Here is a 17,675-nt window from a genome sequence, read left to right as displayed (position 1 = left end):
GAGTGTGTTCCAGAGGTGTGGGGCGGGTCACTGAGCCAACACCAGCAGAGCCGCGCAGGAGACTGAGCAGCCATCAGGCCATCCCGGTTCAGCACACTGGAGAAGGCATTTGCATTTTTCTCTCCCTTTGTGCTCTGGTACTAATTTGATAATGATCTAATAACTCGATTGTCCCTAGTAGATGGGTATGTGACGAGCAAATCTGGGTCATCAGAACAGTTGCTTAAGCTCTCCTTCAAGCAGAGCACTAATGAAACCAGAACCCCTGAACCATTCTAGATACGTTAAATTTAGTTTGCAGTAGCCAACACCACACTAAAAATAGTCCTCAGAGCTCACATTTTACCCTTCCCCATGATCCTCCTGCTTGCTACAGCATGCCACAGCAGGACAAGAGGCATACCTCATGTTCTCTCAATGGTCATTGTTCGGAAGACCATTCCAAGAGCGCTGGCTCCCCTTTCAGAGGACCTGCTTCTGTTCCTAGCATTCACACGGCAGCTCACAGCCATCTGTAAGTCCAGTCCCAGATGGTCCATCGCACCCTTCTGGCCTCCACAGGCACTGTATAACCTGTAGTGATACAGAATACAGACATACATGCAGGGCAAAATGGCAGAGCATTTTACCCACAAAATAAGAATAAACTTTAAAAAGATGATCCCAAGGAACATGACAAAGTATAGCAAGATGTTTTCCCCCAGCTTTCCACAGTGGGAGGATGACACTGGGCACATACCTTCCTCATGTATGAACGGTTCCCCAAAAGGCCTGGTACTCTATGATCCCTGTACCACATCCTTCATTACTCAACCATCTAAATGAGCCCAGCTTCCCCCAATCTGCAGTCTCTCTGGATCAGATGTGGCCAAGTTCTATAAATAGAGAGCAAGCCAGTTGGTTCTGTCAACCTTCTCATACTCTGCCATATTTTAAAATTACAAAAATAGCCATGCCTTCATCACTTTGAAATTATTACATAACATGATTGTCTCAGAGAAGAAAAATTTGACTCTTGTCTCTCTCTAGTTTCCAGAACTCATGGCTCATCAGACTCTGTGATCATTTCTAACAGGCAGACCATACCTGCCAACAAAAATGTGGGCCTACTATGTACCCAGCGCTGTTCTAGAAACGCAGTGGTGTTTAAGACAGGAAGCCAGTCTCTTACCCCAGTGCCCTCTGGAGATCTAAGTTACATGCACGGGGCATATTAGAAGATAGCACCTGTCAGCACAGCATCAGCTCAGCAGCTCTGAGCCGTCAGTAGTGACTCTGACCCTCAGCGTCCCTGCAAAGTGCCAATATCCCTGACGATCAGCTGAGGTCTCAGAAGCAGGAGCAGACATCACACACAGGCAGTGCAGACTCTAAGACATAATCGACAAAACTCTTTAGACACTTTGTGCACCTACTACAGAGGACACCAGCTTCCCCAAACACAACAATACACATTAGAGACTTTATAAATAAATCATCTTTTAATTACCTGGCTTTGTTTAGTCAGCAAAAATCAAATACAAGCCTTTTCTAGTCTACTTTTTCTTAATCATGTAGCCTAACATATTTTCTAAAATCTTCCATGTTTTAAGAAAAACATGTTCTGCCTTCCTGGCAACTCAGAGTCAACTTCCCCTAATTTTCCTTCTTAACCAAAGGCTAATGCACTCACTTCAAAATTTCAGTCCTACTGAAGGGAGGGCATAAACCCAAGCTCAAAGATTACAAGATCGGTGTGGGGGGTGGGCACAGGGACTCGGAGCAAGCCAGCACCCACTGTTTGCTGGCTGTCTCCTCCCTGTGCTGGTTTTGGCCTGGCCAACCATCTGTTTCAAGTCCTGTAAATGGTACCCAGGGCAGGTGAGCTTTGTTTCTGCTTGTGACCCACCCATGTTTCCCACGCTAAATCAGGACCAGCTCTCAGCCCATGATGGGCACCATCTATCACAGGCTGCACCTGCTCAGAAACTCCTCCCCGAAGAGTCTATGATGAAATAAGGCTCTTTATTTGCTGCACTTTGCTCTCTTCTTTAAAATGTTGCCTTGTGCTCCCCTGGCGCTGATGCATTCAAACACAACAAAGGAGAAGGGGCCGGGCCCTGGAGGGGTGCAGAGGAGCCCATGGGCCCATGGTGGTGGCTCAGGACTGTTTAACGGCTCACCTTCCCCCACTGCTCAGTTCAAGTGCTTTGACAGTGATCTCTGGCTACCAAACAGAAAGAAGGGGCACTTGTCTTGCTTTCAGGGTGTCAAGTGTGATAGCACAGCTCTGAAATCTCAAATATCTAGAGACAGTACTTGGTCAGAGCGCACTGTTGCCCACATGTCAGCACAGTGTGCTCAGAACCAGCATGGTGCTGCTCCTTTTGGCCTGCACAGGGCTGCACTAAGGGCCCTTGTCCTGCAGCTGGGGAGAGGGGTGTTCTACCCTCCTTAGAGAAGGAAACCTTTGCTTGTTTCTTATTCACAGACATCTGACTTTTACTTCTTTGTGGCAGGAACTCAGACACTGAACTTCAAATGTCCGTAAGGGCTTGAGAGACAAACCCAGAGCCACTTGTCCCCCTACCCACCGGGCGCACACCAGATCTATAGCTGCCTCTATTTTTTTCTCAACAACATCCACCTTAGCTCAGAGCCTGGCTCTCAGTGGGGACCAGGGGAAGTACACAGGAAACGGCACAGACTTCTGACCTTCAGCCAGTGTGAATGCTGGCGATTCAGCAAAGAAGCAGGCCTCCTTATGGAGCCCAAGTTGGCCTCCGACCCCCAGGTGCTGGGATCACAGTATGCTCTGACACCTGGCTCTCCTGTACAGACCTCTAAGACTCATTCTACCCTGGGTCTTAAAACGAAGACTAGAGATCTGAAGATGTCTCAATACTGCCATTTCACTCCTCATTCACTTACGACCCAAGAGCAAAGATGTCTCCCTATTTCCTTTCTAAAAGCCCAGCTAAGGGACCCCCAAACAGTCAAGCGGCCAGCATGGTGATGGCAATCTTGGCAGAACAGAACCGGGTTGAGCAGGGAAGCACTTTTGAGTGCACAGTGCTGGCATCAGTGCTGGGCAAACCCAGCAGGAAGAATTTAGTGCTCTTCGTCTGAAGAAAGGCCTTCGATCTCGTCTCGGTCTCCTCCTATGGCCATCCAGAAGGCTTTGGCCACCTGTGGAGTGAAGCAAGGGACACATTTCAGGCTAGCAGCTGACCTTCAGCCCACCTCATAGGCCACACCCGATCTGGCTGAGGTCTACAATCCTATACTTTGGCCCTCCAGCAGCACACATTAAAATCCCTGGGCAGCCTTTGACCCAGACTTCTGTTGTAGACCTGGGCTAAGCCTGCGATCAGGGCTGCACATGAATGTGAAGAGTGAGGATAAACCCAGCTTCATTACTGACAGAAGCAAAAACATGAGTACGCAGTTGGCCTTAATGTCTGGAACGGAGCTGGGCAAATAAATGATGACACAGTTCATATAATGAGATGTCCCGAATCATGTCAGTCTCCTGCCAAAAACATGTGTTGCTTTGGTAATAGCAAAACAAAACAGCTAAGAGTTTTCTGGCCTAATAGGAAGGCAAGCATCCCGAGTCTTGGGGAAGGTTCCATGTCACGTAACATATACTAAAGATATCTCAGTTTGACTGTAGCAACTGTGTTACTATTGTACAAATAAATATCCAGTTGGCTACAATACCCAGTGTAGCACTCACAGAGACCCCATGGCACTGCTCATGGCACAGTTAAGACCTTTTGTAGATGAGAAACACCTGCTGTGTCTTCTTACCTTTTCCGCGTGCAACTTTCTTTGCTCATGAGGAAGTGTTGCAGCCTTGTCTAGGGGGAAAATAGATCTTGAGAAATTTGTCTAATAGCACAGGAGAATCTGGAGTGCATGGGTGTGCTAACAATTGAAGAGGGTAGATGGGATTCTAAGACATATGCTCATAATATAGTCATTACAGCCATTAGAAAGCTTGAGTCTCCCAAATTTTCCAGATGGGATGTGAGTAACTTGGTGGGAATTTGACAGATGCTATGATAATGAGACTCACTGAAGAAAAGAGAGACACTTAAGAAGAAAGGAAAGTGAATCAAGACAGAAAATTTTTCCCCCAGGAATCTTACCAATAAAATGGTCCAATCTCCTAAGCAGCTAAATTTCTCAAGCCCAGAACTCAGAATCCAATCTAGCCATTACAAGTGAGATGCTACCACATAAACTAGAGAAGCATCAGCATGAAAGGATTGGACACACGAGACAATTACCTTTCATTTCCTTTAACTTTGAGAAGAGCCTCTCGAAGTTCTCCAGATCTCCCCCTCCAGTGGTGAGACTCGCTAATTCTTGAATATCCAGGTCTAACATGGGGTCTGAAATCAGAGTTGGCCACACATGACTTATGTATGTGCTCAGTACAGTCAGCATGCCCTCGTGAGCATGGGCAACAGCAGAGCGCTGGCACGTGGTGCCAGCTTCACAGGTTGTACAGCGGAGCCCGCTGGGCTGCCGGGGGCTCCCTTTCCAGTCTCACCGCACTGTGAGGAGGTGGAGGACACTGCTTCCATTTAGAGATGTGGCTTGCTCTGAAAGGCACCTCCCCTTCTGCACACTCAACAGGGACCCGTACATCACCTCCACACCCACTGTTACGATGGCTACACCTAAGACTATCAGGACAATATTACTGTCTAGAACTTGTCAAGGAAAACCAAAACAATTCACGTCTAAAACTGAACTCCTCTAAGTCCCAGGGGTGGAGCTGTTTGGAGTCATGTTTTCTTAATACAAATCCTTTGCCATTTCTACCTCAGCATATTACTTAAAAAATAAACATTTATTTTAATTATGCATATATACATGTGTCTGTGAGTGGAGTTGAGTGCAGGTGCAGGTGCTGGCAGCGACCAGAAGAGGCCATGGATCTCCTGAAGTTGGTGTAGAGTGGTTGTGAGCATCTCCAGATACGCTGGGAATCAAAACTGGGTCCTCTGTAAGAGCAGTACACTCTCTCCAGTCCCTTATAGCACTTCTTTATCACAATGACAGTAGCTTCCCTGACTGCCCAGTGTCTAGGGCTCCATCCTCAGGTTCTTTCCATGGTTGGCATAACTGTGGCAGCATTTGTGTGGGTTCTTTGGTTTTCTAACATTTCCACCATTGTGGCAGTGAACACATGCAGTACTGAGATCTTGCTTTCTACATTTCTGTTCCCTTCCCTTCCATCCCTGCTCTGTCCACCTGTTCCCCTTCCCTTTGTCTCTCAGCCACCATTTTTGGAGCACCAGGGATCAAACCCAGAGCCTTGCACACGCTTGGGAAGCATTCTTCCACTGAACTACACTACTGAGCGACACCATCAAAATGGAGGACTTTAACCTACCAGGATGTACTCCCACTTTCCAATATCCCTGGAGGGCAGACTGCTTACTCCTGCTTGCCAGAGGCAGAAACTCAGACCACTGAGGAGAAATCATCTACTCGAGGCTGTATCACCGCTAGAGGTACAGCCTTGACTTGAACCCAATTACATGGTGGTCTAAGACCCACAACCTTGACTGTAACAAGTTCCATGTCTATACACCTGTTCATAAACTCTTTGATGGCAAGGGTGGTGATTTATAAGCCTTTTCATTTATCACACTGCCACCCAATTTGTCAAGTGCATCTGGGGTCAGAGTGTGTCTTAGTTCAGTGGTTGTTGGTGCACGAGGCCAAAGATGACATTTCTAATTTATCTGTGCACAGAGATGGTAACTGAGCTAGAGACAAGGACAGAGTCACTTTGTGCTTTAAAAATATGTTAAAAAGAGGAATTTAGATGGCGCACTGAAGAAAGCAGTATTTACAGTTTGGGGAAAGGACAGCAACCTTGCAAAGGCATGCAGGAGGGAAACCAGAAGATACTGCTGGTGAGGGGAAGACACTGTCAGTGAGGCTCCACCCACAGTCCTGAAGGCTGCTGCTCAGTAGAGGTGAGGATGGGGAATACCAGACTTAGGGCACAGAGGCCACAGGTGGCCTTCACAGACAGTCATTTGAATGTCAGAATGGGAATGAAAGCAAGAGAGTGGACCAGTCTAGTGGGTGTGCCGTTCATGTTCATTTTCTCCTCCATGTTTAAAGTCAGTTCTCCCCTCAGTGTTTTCTGTCCTGTTCGGTACCTGTCACCTATGGGGAGCTCATGAAGGAACTTACCCACAATGCTGTCAACCTGTGCACCTGCTGAGCCACATGCACCACCATGATGGCCTGGAAGGGACTCTATCCTCTCAGCTGCTGGCAACCGGGCCTGCTGCTGAGGGGAAATACACAGAAGCAACAATTTAACAGTAAGCTATTTCAGTGAAAAATCCAAGAATTCACTCTTCCCAACCCCAGCTATAACAGAACACGAAGGAGGAGACAAATAGGAACGAGGTCATATTAAAACACAAGGCTGCAAAGTCATTGTCCCAGCTGTTATTTCCTTTAAGGAACAACTATGAAATGTTAGGATTTTGCTACAGGCTACTAAAACATGTTTGGTTTGCATCATTTAAGATCCATGTTATGGGCTGACTGACCCAGGGAACTCAGAATGGGGCTACCGAGGACAGGCGTAAACGGTCTGTCAGTTTACTCAGGGTTGACTTGGGACCTTGGGAAACAAGTACTGAAAAAGACTCATTTTTATTTTCTATGTAAAGATCTGAAAGTAATATTATGCTGCAAGGAAATCCTTGTAGATTTGAAAAGTGCTCTAGCAAAAACTCTCCCTGCTATCCCTGAGGGAGAGGCTGCCGAGGGGGCTGGATGAGCCTCTCCTCAACAGGGGCCAGACACAACGGCTGCTGAATTCTCCTCTGCTGCCTCCTAAATAGAAACTAAGTAAATGAAGACTGTAGAGATCCATAATAACAAAGATATTAAAGTCAAAGAGGAGAAAAGACCCAGAAAATTCTTTACCTCTGAGTGACAGCTCTCTGCTGATCCAATGCTGCGGTTTGCTCCAGCCAGCGAGTTGAGGAGGCTGAAGCCTTGGCTCCTATCTGAAGAGAAGACATCAAGAGCGCTGTTGCTTAGGCTTCACACTGTGAGGTGACAAGCAAAGGTTCGCTTTGCAAAATCCCACCTCTCACCCTGCTGGTCTAGTCAGGCGGTGGTGGTGCCCGCCTTTAATCCCAGCACTTGGGAGGCAGAGGCAGGCAGATCTCTGTGAGTTCAAGGCCAGCCTGGTCTACAAAGTGAGTTCCAAGACAAGCAAGGCTACAACGAGAAATTCTGTCTTGTAAAAACAATAAAAGAGAGAGACAGAGAGAGAGAGAGTTTGGATCTGAAATGTACCCTGAAGGCCTGTGTGTTCAAGGAGGTGGCAGAACATACCTGGAGGAAGTAAGGTGATTGGGTCATGTCCTTGAAGGGGACACTGGGATGTGGGCCTCTTTTTTTTTTTTTTGCTTCCTGGCCACGAGGTAATAGTCATCTCTACCATACAAACCTACCATGTTGTACTGTGGGGTGACAGGGCCAAGGAGACAAGGCTGATCAAGTGTGGACTGAAACCCTGGATCAAAGTAAGCTGAGCCATGTAAGCTGATCATCTCAGGCATTTTATTATAACAGTGACAAAGCTGACTGGCACACACACTCTCTCGATCTGAGTTTGTTTTATATAACAAAATACTGGCCAAGGTGGCAAACTAGTAGGCTATTACACACAAATGCCATCCCATGGCTCCATCTCTGAGTTATGACACCAGTGTTTTAACAGATGCTGTTGATTAAAGTCACGAGCATTTTATAAGTCAGCGTGAAAGCATTACTATGGGTAAGGGGCACGATGGTTAATGCAGCTGTCATCTCGCTACTGTGAAGCTACCTGCACTCAAGGTTCCCACGGTGTTTGTGTCACAGCGAAGACAGGTCTGGGGCAGAGCATCTGGAACTGATCCAAGAATCACCTAGAACATTTACTAAAACTAGCCCCAGACTCAAGGCCTCTGAGACTCAACCATTCCTCTCAACTCTAGCAAGTGTCTCAGCCAGCAGACTCAGGATCAGACAGGCACTGAGCTCTCTCCAGCTTCCAGGACTGCAGCCTGCAAACTTCCTGTAAGGGTTTCAAAGCCAGAGGGCAGGTGGCTCTCTCTCTGAGCTGTGGGTGTGCAGGACTGGTCAGTGACACATGCGCACTTAGATGCCAGCTGGCTGGGGTGAACAGCAGAGTCTGTGCAGCAAACACAAGCGCCCTCCCTTCATTACTGGAAATAACTTGGACTTTGGGTAATTTTCAAATCTAATTCAGAAGTCTCTCAAATCCCAACTCTACAGCCTGGCATTCCCTAAACTGGGCAGGCTGCTACTCATGCAAGGACATAATATGAGCTCGACCTGACGCATCTTCGACCAGTGTCTCTCTTCTTACAGTGGCTCCCTTCCAGGAGCCAGGCAGAGGAGCTGCAACCGACAACACACTATAAACCTCTGGGCACTTTTGATTGGTTTTTCTATGTCTATCCCTTTTTAAAATTTTAACCGTCTGAGCACCACCACAATGCCTCAGCGGAAACCTCTGCACAGCAGAGCACAGGCGCTTTCTCAACACTCTTCCGAACCATCTCCAGACCATATGCATAAGATATAAGAAGATATGCACAAACAGCACGAATGTCCTGTACACATATGTGCAAGTATTTCAAAATGCAGAAGGTCACAAAACCTGTGAAACTGAGTCCTAAGCATTTCAGTTACGGACACTCAGCACACATATACAAAAGGTTTAATTTATGAGTTAGACACAGTTAAGACAATTACTGCAATACAACAAGTATTTCAAGTCGAATATTAAAAGTTCTCTGAAGAGCTGGAGAGATGGCTCAACAGTTAAGAGTACTGGCTGCTCTTGTGAAAGACTGCAGGTTGGTTCCCAGCAATCACATGGTGGCTGGCAACCCTCTGTGAAGTCCAGGTTCAGGGATCTGGCATCCTCTTCTGACCTCTGTGGGCCCTGCATGCACATGGTATATATACATATACTAAGTCCTAAACACATACACATAATACACCTTTAAAAAGAGTTCTGCAGGAAAAGTGGTTCTCTCCCCAAATATCTCCATGTACTGAACTCACTCCTCTAGAGAGAGTGTGAGAAGATCCTCTAGGAATTTCTGGATGGCTTCCCTGCAGCTCATGCAGGTTGCCTAGACAACCAGTATCACTAGCACTGCCTCTGAAGCCGTTATTAACAAAGTAAAGATCATGTGAACATAGGCACGAAGAACCTAAGTAGTAACCTGGCAGGATGGCCATTCAGTAACTGCTGGGCAGTGGCAACATGAGGGATGGGCTGCTCCAAAGGACAGCCACCTCCTCCGGCAGAGGAGAAGGACAGTACACATGCCACCTTGTCACTCAGAAAAGGCGCAAGTGGAAAAGAGGAGCTACTCGCTTCTAAACCCTCTGGGGTAGTTTGCTGCAAGTAGCCATGGTTCCAAGAGGAACCACTGTGTACGAAATTCATCCCCAAACATCTGACTCCTTTTCTATTACAGATGGAAGATGACCATGCCATGAAAAGTACAAACAAACAAACAAACACAATTTGTTATTAGCGTAGACTCTTCAAATGTTAGGAATCTCCTTGGTCACACCCCAAATCCACGCGCCCTGTTAGACATTTTCTGTCTTCACTCTTCAGTTTTTATTTCTTGAAAGCAGCAACTATTTGGCATCAGCTCAGCAGGTTCAAGCATTCTCTGCATTTTAAGGTGTTCTCACTGTTCTTACATTCTGTTTCTCTTTGCACAAAATACCTTCCTTTTCGTGTGAGTCTGGTCTTCTCTCCTCACATGGTAAATGATAATAACCAGGCCCAGGCTCATTATAATCACAGCAAGACCTTCTAAAAGTTCATAGAGGAGTTGCAACCATTTGATAATCTTAAACCACGACAGACCACTCAAGTTATACAACCTCTAAGAAAGTCACAAATGATGTCACCAGTGCCAGGAAAAGGACTCTATGTTATTATAGGATATTCCAAGTCTTTCTGGTCAGATACCAAAAAAAAAAAAAAAAAAAAAAAAAAAAATCACCAAAAACATTGTGGGGGAGATGGTTCAGTGGTTAAGAGCATTGGCTGCTGGTCCAGAGGACTGGGATTTAATTCTCTGCACCTAATGGTAATTCGCAGTCATCTGTAACTCTAGTCCCAGGGGATCTTTCCCATCTTCTGGCCTCTGTGGGCTCTGTACCCACATGGCACATAGACATGCATGTAGGCAAAACCACATGCACCATGTTAAAATGAACAAACAAACAAATAGAAAAACATCACAAAACCAAACCCTTATTTATTCTCTCTAACTCTCCCACTGCTTGAAGTCCTGAATATGCTATTACAGCAATGCTTGCTTAGGCTCACTTAGACTCAGCACTGCACGTGGCTCCACTTGTGCTAGATTCAGGAACATGCTCCTCTGCTCGGCCAGTGACACGGAGGAGCTGCTCCTGAGCCAAGAGTCATGCCTACGGGAAAGTGAGATGACGCTTTCCTTGCTCTCCTCCCATGAAAAGTATGTGCACTGAGGAGAGCTATCTGTCAGGAAGGAGACGGCAGCAGCAGACGCCAGTGAGCGCTGTGCTGAATGTCCTCCCGCTCCTGCACAGTCTGGAGTGAGCACTGCCTTTCCCAAAGTCATGACGGAGAGCTCAACATGGAGAGCTCAACATTCGTCACAGCAAAGGCCCTGCTGAGTTCTGACTCTGAAGCCTGGAGCGCACACCTAACAATCCTCAAAGGGGAGCTGGCAGTCAGGAGAAGCCATTCAGACCCAAAGACTGGAAACAGCAAGGAAGACCATGAAGAGCTGGCTTTCTTATATGGCTCGTGACCAGTTTTGGAAAGAGCTGCAGTGGACGAGCAAAGTAGTCAAGAAGAGTGCCTTCAAGGAGACCCATGGAGGCGAGCTCTTACCATTGCTTTGTGTGTGGACACTCCTGAAGGCCATACCGGGAAGGCTCACCATTTCCTCCGCTCCTCCTTTTACAACACAATCCTCCCACCCACTATGCTTCCTACATAGACGGGATGGTCAGTTATCTTACTCATTCTTTTCTTTGTTGACCATGACGTTCATAGATAATGGACACTCTAAGTGCTCAGGTCATATCTTGTGTTCCTCAAGGTTAAATTTAAAAATTAGAGCCCAGTTCAACTTCATGAGATTTAATGAAATCCATTTCAGTGGATATTGCCCCTGACCGGACACTGGAAGGAAAATAAAGCTGGTTTCCCAAGGTTACACAGGTATAGAACCCTCTTCATTGGCCATTCTTCCTCTCACTAATTTGATGCTTCATTTTTCTGTGATATTAGGTTCAAATTTTTAAATTAATATCATTTTTTTCACTTCTTAAAAATGTATATAGAGTTGGATGTGGTAATGCATGTCTGTAATTTCAGCACTTGGGAGGCTGAGGCAAGAGCATCAAGTTCAAGGCTATCCTGAGCTACGCAGCTGTTGCTAATATTAGAAGTAATAATAATGATGATAGATAATCTTTTAAAAAATGAAAGGCATAAACTATCCACTTTCTCAAGTGAACAGCTTCAGGCAGAAGTGAGAACTGGGGCCTTGTGTTGTGGGCACTCATTTCTTTTTTTGGTTCTATTCATTTAATTACAAAGGTCAGCCTGACCTGGAATCTGGAACTTCCACCATGGAATCATTTACCCAGGACACGAGGGGGCAATAGATGATCATTTAGGTGATACTTTAATAGATAACCAATTCATCTTATTTATAATGGTAAGAGGGAGAACTTCTGTATGCAAGAGTTACTCAAAGTCCAGCTGCAATCTGCTCCCTGGGGGCGGAGTCACAACTCTCAAGCATTTGTTTCCTTTCGGTCCTTCTCTGGTTCCCATCCCCCTCTTCACCCATCATGGTGCCACTTGATATAATACCCAGAAGTCATCAGTGCAGAAAAAACCCTCCTTAGAACTTGCCAGTGTCCAGCTTTTTAAACCAGGGACAGGAACACTGTGTAACATAAAATTGATACCTATCAAAGACACTGTGTATACTACTACTCTACTCCATGAGTGTTGGTCTCAATAAAGTCAACCAGGAGCACAATGTACCAGACTTTTACCCAACTCTTAGGTACCACCCAAGTTCAAGGCACTGCCTCAAGCAGAGAGCTTTGCTACATGGCTTTCCAATGAACCAAACTGAAAGACACTCTATTAGGAAACTCAAAGGAGAGAGGGTGGGGACTTAAAATATCTGTCATGTTTGTCATGAGGCAGTGACCCAGAGTTTCTACTTTCGTGATAGTGAAAATAAAGGGGCACTGCCAAGCTATAAATGTCAGACCCCACTGGCTGGTTTTCAAGCTGTAGAGCAGGCTCTGGCGGGGGCGTGGGGGACACAGCAAGGAGCTGAGATTTGTATCTACATCATTTCCTTGAGTGGCAGCCTAAGCTCAGACTGAGGAAGTGTAAGGTGTGACAGCAAATGAAAGGGTAAGCAAGCTGATGAGGCTCGATTAGCCCCAGAGGTGCCCTCAATGGAGAGTGTGGGTCTCGCCCACGTCATTTCTTGGACTATTTGTGGCTAGGTCTTTAGTGCTGAATGGAAACTATGGCTTCCCTGGAAGTCTGGGGATTTCCCCTCGGGTAGACCTTGTGCTCAGTGCTTCGAGCCATCTTCATGGTAGTTAGTTCCCTGCCACCAGCAGTATTTTAGGCAGTGTTTTCTCCCAAGTGCAATTCAATGCAACAGATACGCTGCCTCTGGTTAAGGGCTACATAGAGTTGTATCTTACACATGAAAGAGTAGGAATTTATTTTTGTCTCCCAAGCATCAAAGCTTATCCTTTGAGGAGCAGTAGTGAGTTCACTGGGAATGTTATATCTGATGAAACAGGATACCGACAGAGCCAACAGCAGAAACCGCATTGAAGTCAGTATGTAAGTCACGTCTACCAGGAAGATCTGCACACCTTTCTAGTAGAGTCATATACTGCATGACATCTGGATCAACTGTAGCTTGAGATACATGGAGGAAGTATATCACTGGGGGTAGACCTTGAGGTTTCAAAAGCCCATGACAGACCCAGTGTCCTTTGATGGAGGAGGGTCATCTGTCTATGTGTTACTTTCATTGGTTAATAAAGAAACTGTCTTATTTTGGGTAAAGCTAGCCGGAGGCCGGGAGCTGGGAAGCGGCCCGCAGCTCCATCAACAGAGTGGCGCCCAAGCTAGCCGGGTGGTGGGAAGTAGTCCACCATTCCTTCAACAGATTGGCACCCAATGTGGTAACTAAATCCACTTAAAAACCTGAGGCTTAAAAATAAAGGAGAGAGAGTGAGTTTAACAGAGCTTTTTGCTGTTTGCTAGGACGTGCCGTAGAGAGATTTCCTGTTTCAGCAATAGCGGCAGAAAAAAAGCTGAGTCATTTTAAAATGAGGCTTCCTGGTTTGTGCTGCCAGTACAAACTCCCACTATGGAGCATTTCTGGGCCCACTCAGGGTCGGGAACAAAGTAGCTGAGACCATGCCTGTGGCTCGGCTCTTCCTGCCTGTGTAGGCAATGGGATCAGGTCTACTAGAAAGTGGCGGGTTTGAAATACCAGTTTCTGGGCTGTGCCACCATTGCGATCTCTGTCTGGCTCCTGCGGGAGACAAAGCTTTTGAATGGAGCATTTGGAGTAAAATGTGACAGTTTGTTTGATGGCAACTAGACTCGCTGTGTGCCTAAAAGGGGGGCATTGCATGCTGCAGCTCAGAGGCACAAGCAGCTCTGCCACGTTAGCTGTGCTCAGAGGCTCGAGCAGAGAGGCTCCACCATGATGAACTGTGCTGACCTCAGGCAGGAACTATCGTAATTACCATAATAACAGCGCAGTTAAGGTTTAGACTGGGCAGTAAACAGGCGGTACCGTATTACTCCTATGTGGCGCAAGATAAAGTTTTTAAGAAGCGCTTAGCATTTTAAGAAGTGCTCCTGGACAGTAAAAAATTACAGATTCACAATGGGACAGATCCAGACATAAAAGACCTTTAAATGGGTCACGGTGTTGGATGAGTGTATGTAGGCTTGGGGAGAGAAGAAAAAGAATATAGAGAATAAAGTTAATGCCTTAATTTAAAAAAAGGATAAAGGCTTTAAAGACTGGTTCAAATCCGGGTGCCCCCTCGGAGTCTTTGCTGGAGAGATGGCACAGAGGTTAAGAACACTAGCTGCTCTTCCAATGGTCCTGAGTTCAATACCCAGCAACTACATGGTGGCTCACAACCATCTATAGTGATATCTGGTGCCCTCTTCTGGCATGCAGGCATATATGCCGGCAGAACATATATTGCCGGGCGGTGGTGGCGCACGCCTTTAATCCCAGCACTCGGGAGGCAGAGGCAGGCGGATCTCTGTGAGTTCGAGACCAGCCTGGTCTACAAGAGCTAGTTCCAGGACAGGCTCCAAAGCCACAGAGAAACCCTGTCTCGAAAAACCAAAAAAAAAAAAAAAAAAAAAAAAAAAAGGCTTTAAAGAGACAGAATAAAGTAAAGTGATAGAGTAAAATTAAGCCACGTAAAAATGGAAAATTCACAGAGGGTCTGGATTATGTATTTTATTGTGTTTTCTTTGAATTTTTTGACTGTGAAGGAGCTAAGTACAAAAAACCATTTCATTAAATGGGCTGCCAAGCCGAACCTGCATATATGTTCTAGTTCTAAAGGTATCTTTGACTTCAGAATTTGGATCTAAGGATATCATGCTTTGGAAAAGAGTTTCTTCTTTTGTTTTCATAGAGGATGAGACCCTGTGGATTGCTTCTATCCCAATATGGTATGATAGACCACGCCCACCTGAAAGGTTGCTGTGAACACCCTCAAAAACTTACTTTGCTCAACTGCCGACTGAGATGAACCTAGCAGACAGGTTATATATACCATGAAAGATCTAAATAACAGCGCCCCCATTCAGCACAAAGCAGTTTGGAGAGAAAAAACTGCACCCATATTCCCAAATATTGTTTATAAATGTTCTTTTACATTTAAAGGGGGATATGATATAGATATGAATAATGTGCATTGGTATGGATTTTAAGGTCAATTTTGTTATATGTATATGTATTTCTGCTCTTGATTAAGGTATTGTGATTGGGTAATTCATCTAAAAATGTAATGTATAATTAAGAAATATAGGTTAATAGATAATCATTGATAATAGTCAAGCTTGTAGACATGTTAGTTAGATTTTCTAGATATATACATAGATATATTTTAATTAAATAAGTATTCTTCATATCTTTCAAAGACTACAGAATATGGCATTTAATGTTTTAATAACTTAGGGATTTTCATGACAATGAGACACATCTGCTCCTGACAGCACCAATCTACTTCGAGAGGAAGATGGGCGTCGAAGAGGCTCCTTATGGAGTTGGTTAGCCATTTGGGCAAAAAACTGCTCTTGCCTGAACTGATGCATAAATTGGACACAGAGAACCCGCAGAGAGAGGACTGCTGAACTTGCCTAAATGTGAGATGGTCTTTCGAGGTTCTTGATTCATGAAAGAGTCTGCGAGACATTCTGCAGGACACAGCAGAAAGTGACTGAACTGTCTTTGAATTTTCCTGCTTCATGGAAATGTCTGCTGGATACTATGAGCCTGAAGGACGAAGATGGATGCCCCAACGGTACAAGGGAACTTTGGGTGACTGTACAGGCAGTGAGATGTCTCTGTCATTTCTAGAGTTTTGGAAGTTGCTTACTTCTTGTTTACTTAGGTAATATTATATCCTTCTGGTTGTTTACTTAGGTAATATATCCTTTTGGAGTCTTTGATGTAGTTGAAGAATAGATAGATATAGTTTTCCATTGTTATGATAAAAGATAAAATAGATATAAATATTGTAACTCTAATTCTTGCTTGATAACTGTTTTGTTATATGTAATTTTACTATGTTAAAGTTAAAGCCTTTCTTTTTTGTTTAAACAGAAAAAGGGGAAATGATGGAGGAGGGTCATCTGTCTATGTGTTACTTTCATTGGTTAATAAAGAAACTGCCTTGGCCCTTTAATAGGACAGAAAATTAGGTAGGTGGAGTAGACAGAACAGAATTGTGGGAGAAAGAAAGCAGAGTCCAGCAGATGCCTCAAGCGGTTGCCATAGCTCTCCTCTCTGAGATAGACGCAGGTTAAGAATCTTCCCGGTAAGCCACACCACCTCATGATGCTACACACATTATTAGAAATGGGTTAGTCAAGATGAGAGAGTTAGCCAATAAGAGGCTACAGATAACGCATCAGGCAGTGTTTAAATGAATACAGTTTCCATGTAATTATTTCAGGTGTAAAGCTAGCAGGGTGGCGAGACGCAGCCCGCCATTCCTTCTACAGTCCTCCTCTCTGCCTGAGAAGCAGGATGTAATCTCAGGCATGTCTCCAGCACCACACATGAATGTTGCCATGCTTCTGCTACGCTGATAATGGACCAAACCTCTGAAACTGTAAGTAAGACCCTAATTAAAACGCTTTCTTTCCTAAGAGTTGCCTTGGTCATGGTGTCTGTTCCCAGCAAGAGAACAATGATTGAGAGAGGAGAAGAAGCCTGTTGCCTATTAACGCCTTAGTCATATGTTACAACAAAGTCATGGTGACCCCTGGTGTAAACAGGTCCACTGAACTACCCCTCAGTGAAAGAACATCACACACAATTATGCACAGCATAACTCCTTGAAATGATATTTGTCGTTTGGTTTAATCTTAAGAAAAACTACTCCGCCAATGCAAAGAACTCCAATCAAACCAGATTAGACCAAATTAAAATGCCCGTGTTTAATAAATGTGGCACTCAGGTGGACAGAGGAAGCATGGCAGGGAGAGGAGCTCACGTAAACCCAAAACCACATGTTCCTTTTTCCTGCGCAAGCCTAAATACCCTGTAGGAGCGGTCCTGACCCTCCTTGGGGAGGGGTCAGCACTTGGCAGGCTGGGAGTTGGAGTCCAAGCAGTGGGCAGACTGGGAATTGGAGTCCAACTCAATATTATGTTCTAGACTCTGGATATAGGGGTGTTAGAGGGCTGGATACTGTGAAATTAAATAGGATAATCGGCATAATCTATCTCGTGGATATGAACATTAGCGATATTGCTTCCTTTTTATTGAGAGCTAACTTTCAGATATCAAAGTCACCCTCTTTACAGTATGGAATTCAGTGCTTTAAACTGTACAATAATCATCACTGAATTCAAAACACTTTTATCATGTTCTGATAAGGAAATTCCATCTCCTTAGTAAGTTCTCCTTCAGTCCGTGGGAACCACAACCTATACTCTGTCTCTATGGATTTACTTACCCTGGACATCTCATCAAAGCACAATAACATAAAAGCCCTGAGCACGGCAGCCGTGACGTGGGTTAGCCCGGGGGTAGCCTGCACACACCTCTTTAGAGCTGAGTAATAGTCCACTGTAAGACCTTACCACTGTTTTCTGAGTTGGTTCCACCTTTGGGCTGTTATGGATCACACTGCTATGATCATTAATAATGATATTATGCATGGACACATTTTTCAGCTCTATTGAGTATACCTAAGAGTGCACCAACTTAGGCATATGGTAACTTAAGCACAACTTTTTCAATATTGTTATTTTTGATATGTTCACATGTGCATAT

The 17,675-nt window shown here is 45.1% G+C and overlaps 1 protein-coding gene across 2 annotated transcripts in view; it reads right to left on the bottom strand.

The window, feature by feature from the left end:
* Positions 1 to 1,459: 1,459 nt before the first annotated feature.
* Positions 1,460 to 17,675, bottom strand: part of Aagab (alpha and gamma adaptin binding protein) — a 37,015-nt gene continuing 20,799 nt past the window's right edge. Inside the window, exons 6-10 of one of the 2 annotated variants that reach the window (XM_038324255.1) lie at positions 6,955 to 7,037; positions 6,205 to 6,304; positions 4,275 to 4,379; positions 3,793 to 3,842; positions 1,460 to 3,168 (exon numbers count right to left, since the gene is read on the bottom strand). In XM_038324255.1, coding sequence (XP_038180183.1) covers positions 3,091 to 3,168; positions 3,793 to 3,842; positions 4,275 to 4,379; positions 6,205 to 6,304; positions 6,955 to 7,037 — 416 coding nt within the window. In that variant the 3' untranslated portion in view covers positions 1,460 to 3,090. The remainder of the gene's footprint in view (positions 3,169 to 3,792; positions 3,843 to 4,274; positions 4,380 to 6,204; positions 6,305 to 6,954; positions 7,038 to 17,675) is intronic. The other variant, XM_038324256.1, reaches the window with a different exon arrangement.

Source organism: Arvicola amphibius, chromosome 3, assembly GCF_903992535.2.
Source record: "Arvicola amphibius chromosome 3, mArvAmp1.2, whole genome shotgun sequence".
Classification (NCBI taxonomy): Eukaryota; Metazoa; Chordata; class Mammalia; order Rodentia; family Cricetidae; genus Arvicola; species Arvicola amphibius.
This window is presented reverse-complemented; position numbering and strand designations above follow the sequence as displayed.